Raw genomic sequence first — 12,786 nt, 5'->3', positions numbered from 1 at the left:
TATTATTCAGCATCCAGGTCAAGCTAATAAGCATCATTGCTTCAGTTTTTACTGTAGTAAAATGGGTAGACTGTCCAAGCTGGGCTATTTTATGTTAGAAGCATTTGTTAAGATTTACTTTTTGTTTTTTTTGCTTTTGCTTTGTTTTGTTTTTGAAGAGAATGTGTGTAGTTAAGAACACAGTTCAGGTTCAAATCCTGGCCTTTCTACTGACTGTAACCTTTTAGAAAGTTATTCAGCTTCTCTCAGTGTTATTTCCTCATTAGTAAAAAGGAGTAGTGATACCATACTAAGTGGTATCATACTAGTGAGGATTCAGCACGATGGTGTTATTGAAGTATTTAGCACAATATCTGGTACATAGTAAACACTTAAAAGTAATAGCTATATAATGTTAATTATTATTTTATTACTGTTGTTAGTATACAATGATAATTTACAACTAAAATTTTTTCTTAATATATGAAGAATTTTTTCGACTTTTCCTTGCTTTGGGGGATGATCTATTGTGATTGTTTTATCACATCTTGAAAGGATGCTTCCATGGCCTTGTAGATTTTTCTACTACATATTATCTTTCCCTCAAGGGTTTCCAGAAATACCGGAGTCTTTACATTCCCTAGATTTGCACTACCCAGTACAGTAGCCACCGGCCACATGTGTCTATTTAAATTTAAGGAGCACTGAGTACAATTAAAAATGCAGCTCTTCAATCACTCTAGCCAATTTCAAGTGCTGAATAGCCCTAGGTGGCTAGTGGCTACCCATTGGATGATACAGATATAGAACATTTCCAGCATAACAGAAAGTTCTATTGGACAGCATTACTTTAGATATTACTAGAATATGCTCTTGTGCTCTTTTCTTAGAAATCAAAGAGGGTGTATTTTCTAGGATGTCCAGAGATTACTCTTAAATGTTTCAGAGCTCCAGACATCCATTTTAAGGATTCAGGTTACTCTTCTTACTCCAGCCCCTTAGTGTCATTAACTGTCTTTTGGAATAAATAGAGGCACTTTTAGTTCTCCCGAGAAGAATGCATTACCATAATTTTTAAAGGTCCCAGTCTACAGTAAGAGGAAGGCAAAAGGAGAAAGGACAAAGTAGAAGTAATTCTAGCAGATATTCATTTGTGAATATGAGAATCCATAGGGGCTAACTAGTAGCAGGAGGTTGTAATGTCTTATGTCCTTTTTGTAAGTACATACATTGTATTAGTCAGGATCTGAGTTTTCCCTCTGAGAAAGGTAGTAAACAGCAAGATTTCCTTTAATAATCCCTTTTATCTTTATTATGCATTTTAAAGCCATTTTTCATTTGCTCTTCATAACAACCAAGTGAAGCAAGTAGCATTGGAGTGATCATCCCTATTTTACTGATTTAAAAAAACAGAAAACAGGGCTTCCTAGGTGGCGCAGTGGTTAAGAATCCACCTGCCAATGCAGGGGACACGGGTTCGATCCCTGCTCCAGGAAGATCCCACATGCCACGGAGCAACTAAGCCTATGCGCCACAACTATTGCGCCTGTGCTTTAGAGCCCGTGAGCCACAACTCTTGAGCCCATGTGCTGCAACCACTGAAGCGCCCGTGCCTAGAGCCCGTACTCCGCAACAAGAGAAGCCACGGCAGTGAGGAGCCTGTGCTCCACAACGAAGAGTAGCCCCCACTCACTGCAACTAAAGAAAGCCTGCGCACAGCAAAAAAAGACCCAACACAGCGAATAAAATAAAATAAATAAATAAATAAGTTTATAAAAAAAATTAAAAAACAGAAAACGAAAAACAGGCTCAATGCAGTTAACAACTTGCCTAAAATCATTGAGGGAAAACAGTCTTGAGATTCAAAACAGGATAAAATTTTAACTTCCAGTTTGGATTTTTTGTTGTTTTTGTTTCATTATGCTCTATTTTACCACCAATCCAACTGTAGTAAAAGGAAGAGTGAAGATTCTTTAGCACAACTTGAAAACTGAATAGTGTTATATGGAGTACTCTCAAAGAACTGCTATAGCCTATGTCCTCTGACCATGTGTATTAGTGTGTTTGGACTGCCATAACAAAATACCACAAGTGGGGTGATTTAAACAGCAGAAGCTTATTTTCTCACAGTTCCTGAGGCTAGACGTCCAAGATGAAGTTGCTAGCAGGGTTGGTTTCTGGTGAGGCTTCCCTCCTCAGCTTATAGGCAGCACCTTCTGGCTATGTCCTCACCCAACCTTTTTCTCTGTATGTCTTGGTGGAGGGGTGGGGTGGGATTGAAGAGAGAGAGCGAGAGTGCGAGCGAGCAATCAATCTCTGGCATCTCTTCTTTTTCATTAGCACACCAGTCCTATCAGATTAGGGCCAAGTTAATGTATTTTTAGTATCTTTTGATTTTCTGGCTTATCCTGGTTAGTTGGAAATTTGGTATTTGCATGGGACCAGATGTGGCAAAAATATGTATTTTTTATTTCTGTGAATATTGAGGCTTAGTTAAATTTAACCTGTGGTACTTACCATAAGGTACTGTCCAACCTCAAGATATTTTAATAAGCAAAAACATTATATCTGAATATCCTACTTTTCTTATAATACAGTCCAATTTTTTAATACCAGTAAAGTCTCAGTCCTTTACAGGGTAATAAGTGTCCCCATTCCTCCCACCCCCATTTTACAGATGGAGAAATTAACATACAGAGAAACTGACTTGTCAGAGGTCAGAGAAAGGTATTGGTGGATCCAGGGATAAATACCAAAGCTCTTAACTCCCTGACCAGTTTTTAGTCCATTGACTATGCAGCCTAGTGGTAAGTATATTTTTATCCCATCCTAGAGGTAAGAGGGGTTAAGAGAGTCGGCAAGGACTGAATTTAAGGAATTCCTCATTACTAATTATGTCACTCATTATCTTTTTCTTTTAACCATAATGTCTTTTTTGTCATTAGTGTCAGTTTTCAAGGTTGTGAGAGGAGGTTGGAAGTTTTGCTTTTTAAGTGCCTGAAAATATTTCTATGACAGTTCAGCCAGAGTAGAGATTATTATGAAGAAGGGAAAGAAAGGAAAACATTATTTAATGAATTTGTTCCCTGGGTTAGGCACTGTGCTAAACACTTTGTATTATATTTCTTAAATGTCATTAAAACTTGTCATTTCTGGAAAGTATGCATTCTTGCCTTTTTTTATAGTCACATTTTTAATAGTATTAGTTGCATTTAGTAGAAAAATACCTTACAAATTTGAGTTTAGATTCTAAATAAAATTTTAGTTTTGTAGAAACTAAGAACCTTATCAGAAATCTTTAAAGATAAAATCTCTTTATGTTTAAGCATAGTTTTCTAGTTTATTGTGTCTTATCCCTTACTTGGTTTTTACTGAGGTGGGATGATTTGTTTTGTTTGAGATTAAGTCAAGCTTGCTCTTCCACTTGACACTAAAATCATATTTTCTCTAAAGCCTTTTTCTTCTACCTCTGCATCTGCAGTAGTTAGAATTCTTTTAATTACTAAGCAGGTTAAACAACCAAGCCGTGTGAAAAACAAAGGTTTAATGAACCTCCGGAACCAAGGTCCCATGGGCCCTTAGTATATTCTCTCCTCCATCCCTCACCTCTGCTTCTTGCCCACTGGCTTCTTCTTGCTTGTAGATCTGCTTTCTCAGATGTAGTAAAAATATAGCCACTGATATTGACCACATTTCACTTTTTTTTATCATACCCTTTACATGCCTTCTGCTGCAGCCACATTGAACTACAGTTGTCCAACACGGCACTGTCCAATAGAAATACAATATAAGTCACATGTAATTTAGATTTTTCTAATAGCACATTGAAAAAGGTGAAAAAATAAGGGATTTAATTTTAATAATATATTTTATTTAATCTACTATACCTAAAATACTATTTTGACATGTAACCATTATAAAAATACATAATGAGCTATTCTGTATCCCTTTTTTAATACTCAGTCTTCAGAATCTGGTATATGTTTTTCGGTTTCAGTAAATCTCAATTCAGACACTAAGTTTTATCAGAAATATTTGATCTATATTTAGATTTCAAAAAAAATCCATCGTTGAAAAGGTAGATTCTCATACCCGGTTTTGTTCCAAACACACTTAAAAGGTTTTCCCAATAACTGTACCAAATGTCAATTTTTGAATTTAATAAAAATTAAAGCAAAATTAAATTTACTTCCTTAGTGACACTAGCCGCATTTCAAGTGCTCAGTAGCTGCATACGGGGAATGGCTACCATGCTGGACAGAGCAGGTCTAACATAGTGTTTCATGGCATCATATCTTTCTTTACATAAAATAATTATGAAAATTTTTAAACGTAAATACAATTAGGATACCCTAGTATCTTTTGTCTCTGTCAGCAGTTTTTAAGCCTGATCAAGTTTGTAATCTTTATTCATGATTTAGAGAAGAACAAACATAGCAGGTTACTAGAAATACTGGGGACATCAAACCAGGAGAAAAGGCAAACACTTGGATTGGGACACTAGCCACTGTGACTAGAGTGTAGTGGAAAAGGGACAAGTCATAACAGACAAGATCAGAGAAATGGCAGTAACCAGATCCTGCATAGCTTAGTAAGGCACCCTTCACTCAATGGGAAGTTATTTGAGGTCCTTAAGCAGATAAGTGACATTATCTGTCTTGTGTTTTAAAATGCTCACTCTGACTTTTCTGTGGAGAATAGGTTGGAGTAGAGCAAGAGTAGTAGCAGGAATACAAGTTAGGCTGTTGTAATGGTCCAGATAAGAGGTAATAGTGACTTAAACTAGAGTGTGAGTGGTCAGATTAAGAGCAGTGGATGGATTTGGGATATGGCCCAACAGAAACCACTGATGGATTGAATTTGTGTGTAGAGAAAATAGAGGCATCAAGGATAATTTCAAGGATTTTTGGCTTGAGAAGCTAGTTGATGGAGATGCCATCTCTACTGTTTGGGGGAAAACAGAAAGAAGAACAGCTTGGCAAGAGATAGCATTCTGTTTTAGCCATGTTGAGTTTGAAATATCTGATTGATAACCATGTGGAGGTGACCTAAAGGTAGCTGTACGTATACATAAGTATAGAATTCCAAGAGGAGGCCAGTGCTGGAAATATGAATTTGGAAGAAATCACAGTGGAGTGGTGAGCAGTAAAACCCTATTTGAATGAGGACATAATGTGAGGAAGTGAGGAGGCAATAACTTATTGCCTTTAAGACAACTCTTTTTTTTTTTTAAGCTCTTTTTTGGAATATAATTGCTTTACACTCTTGTACCAGCTTTTGAGGTACACCAAAGTGAATCAGCTGTTTTTGTACATATATCCCCATACCCCCTCCCTCCCCCTCTCCCTGTCCTGGCCCTCTAAGGCATCACCCATCATCAAGTTGATCTCCCTTTATTACAAAGCAACTTCCCACTAGCTAGCTATTTTACTGTTGGTAGTGTATATATGTCTGTGCTACTCTCTCACTTTGTCCCAGCTTCCCCTTGCCCCCCGCCCCCCCAACCCCGAAGACAACTCTTAAAATAAGTTTTCCCATGAAGGAGAGCAGAGAAATTGAAAGATATAACAGGAAGCATATATGTGGGATTAAGAGAGGGTTGGGGGAGAGCATGTTTGTTTGGGGTTTTTGTGTGTTTGTTTTGATAGGAGATGATGGAGCAGTAAGAATACTGATGCAAACGATCTGTTAGAAAGGAAATACTTGCAAAGTCCTTAAGAGAATGAGAGGAAATGGGATCTGGAGCAAAAATGTAGGGTGGGCTGTTGATTAAAAACAGAGACACTACATCCATAGCAACAGAAGAAAAGTCAGAAAGAATGATGAATAAGTAGATTCATTCATTCACCAAATGTTAACTGAGCACCTGCTACTACACTGTGCTTTGGGGATATACCACTAAATAAGATCAAGTCTGAATCTTCCTGAAATGAGTGGCAAATAGCAGGTTTTCATCTCTTACTTTTGTTTTCTCAATGAACACTGAGTTAACGTCATCCCCTAAGAGTGAAGGTGAAGGAGGGAATATTTGTAGTATGAGGAGAGAGAAAAATATATGAATTTATTTTGGGGAGAAGAAGAAAAGCAAATATAGTAGGGAAATGTGATTTAATTTCTAGATCATGTTAAGTAAGTAGCATTTGAGAATTGTAACCAATTTAAATTTAAGGTAAGACCAGTAAGCTTGCACTTGTTTTTCTTTAGCACTCATGAGCTATTGGGATAGGCATGATATAGGTGGATAAGTGGTTTTAACCAGAGTTAGGGTTGAGGTTTTACTTAAGCAAGTTTCACAAAACAAAAACAAAAACAAAACAAAACAAAAAGAGGTGAGAAGGAGTTAAGATTATTTTCCAGGGAGTGATTTTAGTATTATTTTCCAGGGAGTGATTTTAGTGAGGGACCATGGAATCTGAGCTGGGTAAGAAGCTAAGTGAAAACATGATGGGTAAATAATGGTGAGAAAGTGGTGGGGTCAGTAGATGAATCTAAATTTTCAAACAAGGAAAACATATTTCCATTATGTAAGTAACATATACTCTGTATAGAAAATTTGAAAATATTTGAGATTGGAAAGGGGAGAAAAGCAGTACCACCACCCACAGATAACCATTTGTTTATATTTGCTGTGTTTACTTCTGGTTTTTTTTTTTCTAGTAATAATTTTTTAGGGTTGTATTAAGTTTGCTAGACCTTCCAGAACAAAGGCTACAGATTGGGTAAACAGCAGAAATTTATTTTCTTACAGTTCTGGAGGCTGCGAGTCCAAGATCAAGGTGTCAGCAGGGTTGAGTTGTTTTTTCTCTTGGCCTGTAAATGTCTGTCTTCTCCCTAGTCTTCACCTAGTCTTTTCTCTATCATTGTCTCTGCCCAAATTTCCTCTTCTTATAAGGACACCAGTCATATTGGATTAGAGCCCACCCTAAATTTAGATCTCATTTTAACTTAATTACTTCTTTATAGACCCTACTCTAGATACAGTCACATTCTGAGGTACTGAGGAATGAGGACTTCAACATGAATATTGGGGGGACACAATTCAGCCCGTAACATAGGCATTCTTTGTTTTGCTTTTTACACAATTGTGATTATTCCTTGAATATAATTTTTGATCCTATACTTTACCAGATAATGTTATAACTTAAAAATTTAAGGGGAAGCTGAGACGAAGCGAGAGAGTAGCACAGACACATATATACTACCAACTGTAAAATAGATAGCCAGTGGGAAGTTGTTGTATAACAAAGGGAGTTCAACTCGAGGATGGAAGATGCCTTAGAGGACTGGGACAGGGAGGGTGGGGGGGACTCAAGGGCGGGGGGGAGTCAAGGGAGGGAGGGAATACGGGGATATGTGTATAAAAACAGATGATTGAACTTGGTGTACCCCCAAAAAAATAATAAATAAATAAATAAAAATTTATCTTGGATGCTGATTGGAGGCTCCCAGAAGCATGAAAGCTCTAATATGCAGACAAGAGTGAAAAAAACTGACATTATAATTGGAAGCCTCTGTTTTACTATTATTATTACTTATCTTGAATCCCCTGAGTCTAGCCTCCTATTTGGTGTGGAGTAATTGTTCAATAAACATGTAGTGTGAAAAAAAAAAAAAATTTAGCAGCTGCAAAATACTTTGTCAAGTGACAAATGTATTGCAGTATCCTAATCAGTCTAATGTTTTGAACATTTAAGTGCCCCTTCCACCCCAATTTTTTTGTGATTATAAACAATATTAAAGCTTTATAAATAAAACCTCTTTTTCTGTATTTTGGATTATTTCCTTAGACTAGAATCTCAGAAATGGATTACTTTATCATAAACTGTTGCAACATACTGCTGAATTGGAGAAGTATTGAATCTTGTACTTTCTTTCCACGTGACTGTTTTCTCTCTTCCTGCAGTAATAGACTGGAATGATGTTAGAAAACATAAATATGGTCACCTATCAGAGTCTGCATCCCAATGTCAAGGTAAGAAAAAACCTCTATTTAGCATGGAAAATTTTAATTTGACATCTTTTACCATAAAAGCTTTGTTTTTAGAAGTCTGAGTGTACCAAGAACTCACTGGTTAAGCACAAGCAAATATAGTTTGTAGAGATATGTCAAAAGCAATATGCTTTGTCTTGAGTGTGAAATCAGGAAATTTAGATTCTGAGTTCAGACAATCTCAAATTAGCTTCATAGCTTTAGGAACAGTTGTATAGCCTCTCTGAATTTCCATAGTTTTTAAGAGTAAGGCAGAATTGGGTGGTGTACTTCCACAACTACTAGTGATGAAGTCAGTATCTTTTAAAATGAGAGAACTGAACTACACAAACTCTCAAGCCCTCATTTTACCCCAGAACTTCACCGTTCTGTCATTTTGGTATGTTTGTCTTAAGGACTTATGCTGTACCATTTTTCTCTTTAATAGAAGCTACTGACATCCTGGAGCTAGGTAAGATATTTTTCTTGTGTTTCTGTTAAATATGGGGAATTACTAAGCCTGGGATTAGATTGTAACTAGGAAAAGAATCCATGTGTGTCTGTCTCATGAACTAGTGAATCCTGTGCTCTTGTCTGCCTAATGAGCCCATGTAATTCATCTTTGCTGTGGTGACAAACTCTCCTTATCAGGAGGCCACAGACCATGCTAACAAAAGGGTGGTTAATTACATGAGTACATGAAGGAATGGGAACTGAACCAAACTGAAAGTTACTTCTTAATTCACTAAATCCAGAACTAAAATAAACCCCCATTGTCCATAAATCAGAATTTGGTGGGATTTTCCCAAAGAAATTATGCATGAGATATATTGAACTGAAATTAAGCCTAAAGATTTTCTAAATTTTTTAACTAAACAAAAACTGAAATATGAAACTATCAAACAACAAGAGTCAGACTGATATTGCACTTGGTTTTCATCCCTGAATAGTATGCTTCAGGACTAGGATTTTAAAAATGAAACTAATGTTAATATTTCTCAATCAGCTTTCAGGGTTCCTACGTAAATGTCAGTCTTAACTTCTTAGAGTGCTTTAAAATCCTGCATGTTCCTTAAATATTAATATCCTGATATCTTTATCAATTTTTGTTGAAGTATTGTTACATATTTTATTATTGCAACTTCCTGTGTTCAGCCCTGTTATTATCATTTTCTGTTTGCTCCCTCTTTCCTTTTCTTCTAATAACATATTACTTTCATTGCCCACTGACAAAGAAGGTAATGTAAAGTAGAACACTAGACTAGGAGTCAGAACTCCTGGGTTCTTTGAAAGCCAATTTTGCCACTTAGTAACTTTGTGACACTAATCCTTGGTTTTCTGATTTGTAAACCGGGTAATAATCCCATTCTACCTACTACTTCACAGGGTTGTTAAGAAGATTACATGAGCTAATGGATGTGAAAACATCTTAAAAACTCTCAAATACTTTTCATCTTTGGAGGATTATTATTTTCATTTGTTTAGCGACTATCCTCAGACTTTAAATCAAATCTTGTGACATTCTTTGAAGTGAAGCATTCTATGAATATGAGCTGAAGAAATGAATAAAATGAAATAATGCAGGTAAAGGGCCTGACACTTGATAAACAATAAATGATAGTCACTTTTTATTATTCCTTGAAACTTTTCTCAAGCTTTATAAGGTATTGGTGTGTGGTAAAAAGCATGGACATAAGAATCAGACAGGCCTTGGTTCAAATTCCTTTTCCCCACTTACCAGTTTTGTGACTTCAGGAAAATTACCTAATCTTTCTGAGCCTGTTTCCTCATCTTTCAGGCTCCATCTTTTCAGTGGAAATGAAACCCATCTGACTTAAATCGACTTTTTGGGTTATAATTAACGGGAATATTGAACATAGTGTGGCAGCATGGTGCAGGCAAACAGAAGGCACTCAGTGATAGCTGCTGCTGTTTGGGGATTTGCTCCTAATGTGAATGGTAATAACAATTCTAGGTCAGTGACATTTAAGGTATGTTGTGAACAACCTATTTTGTTGACAGAGAATTGTGAAAAGTGGATACTCAATTTAACATGAAGTACATAAAGTGATGTTAAAATTTGAAAGTATGTTTTTTCTTGTGGGAGTAGAGGTAGCACAGCCAGGCGTAGCCTCTGATAAATTAATCTTGCATATTTCATTTTGTCCATCAAGCATAGAGAGTGGCCCCAAATACCAAATGGAAAGAAAATCTAATAGATTTTTAGAATCTCAGGGTTTAGAAGAGGCCTTAAAATAATCCAACTTGACCTGACATTTCAAAGTCCAAAGTCCAGTATTTCTTATAAAATGTCTTGTCTTAAACTCTCCAGAGTTGTTGGGGACTTACAGCCTTCTCAGGCAAATTCACTTCATATTTAGACAAATATTTATTGGGCCAAAATCTGTTTCTTTGTCAATTCTATTAGTCCTGCCTATAACTTCTGGAGCTGTATGGTATAGGTTTAGCTAGTTTTTCACTCACCAGACTCTAATTATTTGAAAGCAGCTCTAAGGACTGCTTTCTCACTGCCACTCTGTTGCTTTTCCTAGTTCAGGCAACCATCATCTCATACCTAGGTTATTAGAAAAGCTTCCTAACTAATCTTCCTGCCTCCAGTCTTACCCTCCTCCAATCTATTCTTCACACTGTGGACAGAGTGACTCCTCCTGCAAACCCTTTTGTGCTTCCTCTTCTCATTAGTGTGGTATATGAGACTCTCTGAAACCTGAACACTGCTTTTTATCAACAAGCTCTTTTCTAAACTATCTTTATCTACCTAGTATCCATACCAAAAGATTCAGGTTTAGAACTGCTTTTTCTCACTTCTGGGCCTTCATACATGCTTTTCTTTCTGTCTGAAATAACAACAACAAAAGAATCCCCTCTCTCTTTGGCTTATCCTTTTACACTTTAACTTAGAAGCTTAGAGGTTACTTCCTCTGGGGATCCTTCCACAACCCCTGCTATATATAGCACACTCCATCTCCAAATGTAGCACTTATCACAGTTTATTACAGTTGGCTGTTTAGTGTCTATCCCTCAATAGATTGAAGCTCTGTGAAGGCAAGAACAATATTTTGATCATGATTGTATCTCCAGCACAATGCTTTGATACACACTATAAACATTTGTTTGATGGATGGATGAAGAAATGGCTCTGAGACTCTGCTTTTTTTTTGATGCTAAATATTCATTATTCCTTCAGCTGGTCCTCGTGTGACATGGTTTTGTGTCTCTTCATCACTTAGGTCACCATTTAGGCTTTGCTTTGCTCTATCCCTCTCTAAGTATAGCTTCCAGAACACTTAATTTCCCCGGTGTGATGTTACTTGTCCAAAAAAGAGTAGGACTATTACTGGTTTGCTTCTTTTCATTCACTCACTTTTCAAACTTTTATGGTACCTCTATTAAGTTTCAGGCACTGGGTTAAACAGTGAAGATTTTAAGAAGTTCATAAAAGATATCCCCTATCCATAAAGAGCTTACATAAATAATTATGATAATATGATGTAGAGAATATGGAAATAAAGGTGTGAATAGAATTTTACAGGAGATTGGGAATGGTGGGATTTGCTTTGGGAAGACAGGTAAAATCAAAAATTCTTTTTTTGGCTTGGTGTTTTATCTTTAGACTGTCCATTAAAAAATATAAAGCTATTGAACTCAAAGGCCTATGGGCCGTGTTTTGAGAATGAGCAGCTGTATCTCATAAACTTAGCTTTGGACATTTCAGAATAACTGGGTTTTATTAGTGCTGGATATGCCACAACTTAGTAATCATTTAAAAGTGCCAAGAAAACATAAGGTTAAGGGTTATGAAAAGGACTTGCTCTGTTTAAACTGATTGTAAAATTACATGAAACAAAGTGCTCCTGGTGCTGGAGTAGAGTAAGTGATGAGAGGAACAGAATACAGAGTCTAGAAATAGATCCAAGTGTGTATAAGAAATTAATGTATAATCAAGGTGACATTTCACATCCGTGGGGAGAAGATGATTTGTTCAGTAAGTGAAGTTGAAGCACATTTATTGAATAAAAGTGAAAAGGAAAGCTGCATCTTTACCTCATTTGTCTCACAAAATAAATTCCAAATAGATCAAACATTGAAATGTAAAAAAAATGAAACTTGAGAAATCCTAGAAGAAAACATGGGTTACTTTGTTTATAATAGTGAAGTGAGGAAAGCATATGAAATCAAGAAGTCATAAAAGACTGAGAAATTTAAGGGCAAATCCTATTAGACTGAGATAGGTGTCTTCAACGTGTATGACAAAGACTAATATATCTTCAATCTACAAAGAACTCTTAGAATCTGTGGGAAAACAGAAGAATACCTTAGTGAAAAATGGGAAAAACAGAATATAAACTAATAAGGCTAAAAAGATCTTCAGCTGTATTAGTAGTCAAAGAATTGCAAATATAAGTGTAACAGTATTTTGTTTTTTCACTGATAAGATTTATCAAAATTATAGAAGTTGTTAAAACAGTTTTAGCAAAGATATGAGAGACATACTCTTACGCACTATGGTAGGAATTATATTGTATCAAAATATAAACTATGCATACTCTTTGACCATGAATCCCACTCTTAGGAATTTGCCCTAAGGATATAATCTTAAATATGTTAAAGATATGTACACAAAGATACACATCAAAAATTAGAAAATGCTTAAATCACCATCAGTAGTATTTAACAAATACTGTTGTTATGTAAATTATGGTACACAAAAACAATGGAACACTTTTCAGACAATAATCTTGGAGCCCAATTTCTGGTCTAAAGACTGTGATTGTCTTTTTTGCTCTTAAAAATCTGGGTTCCACAGTTTTTTTTGG

At 36.0% G+C, this 12,786-nt stretch overlaps 1 protein-coding gene across 9 annotated transcripts in view; it reads left to right on the top strand.

Annotated features, from left to right (window-relative positions):
- The window catches only part of SCMH1 (Scm polycomb group protein homolog 1), a 191,779-nt gene that overhangs the window by 48,866 nt on the left and 130,127 nt on the right, over nt 1-12,786 (top strand). For 4 of the 9 annotated variants that reach the window (XM_057707185.1, XM_057707191.1, XM_057707195.1 and 1 more), the window contains 2 exons: nt 7,883-7,951; nt 8,397-8,420. In XM_057707185.1, coding sequence (XP_057563168.1) covers nt 7,883-7,951; nt 8,397-8,420 — 93 coding nt within the window. Of the gene's footprint in view, nt 1-2,656; nt 2,787-7,882; nt 7,952-8,396; nt 8,421-9,334; nt 9,533-12,786 lie in introns of those variants that run through there. The other 5 variants (XM_057707153.1, XM_057707180.1, XM_057707137.1 and 2 more) reach the window with 3 other exon arrangements.

Source organism: Hippopotamus amphibius, chromosome 1, assembly GCF_030028045.1.
Source record: "Hippopotamus amphibius kiboko isolate mHipAmp2 chromosome 1, mHipAmp2.hap2, whole genome shotgun sequence".
NCBI lineage: Eukaryota > Metazoa > Chordata > Mammalia > Artiodactyla > Hippopotamidae > Hippopotamus > Hippopotamus amphibius.
The sequence above is the reverse complement of the archived record's forward strand: the minus strand, read 5'-3'. Positions and strand labels throughout refer to the sequence as shown.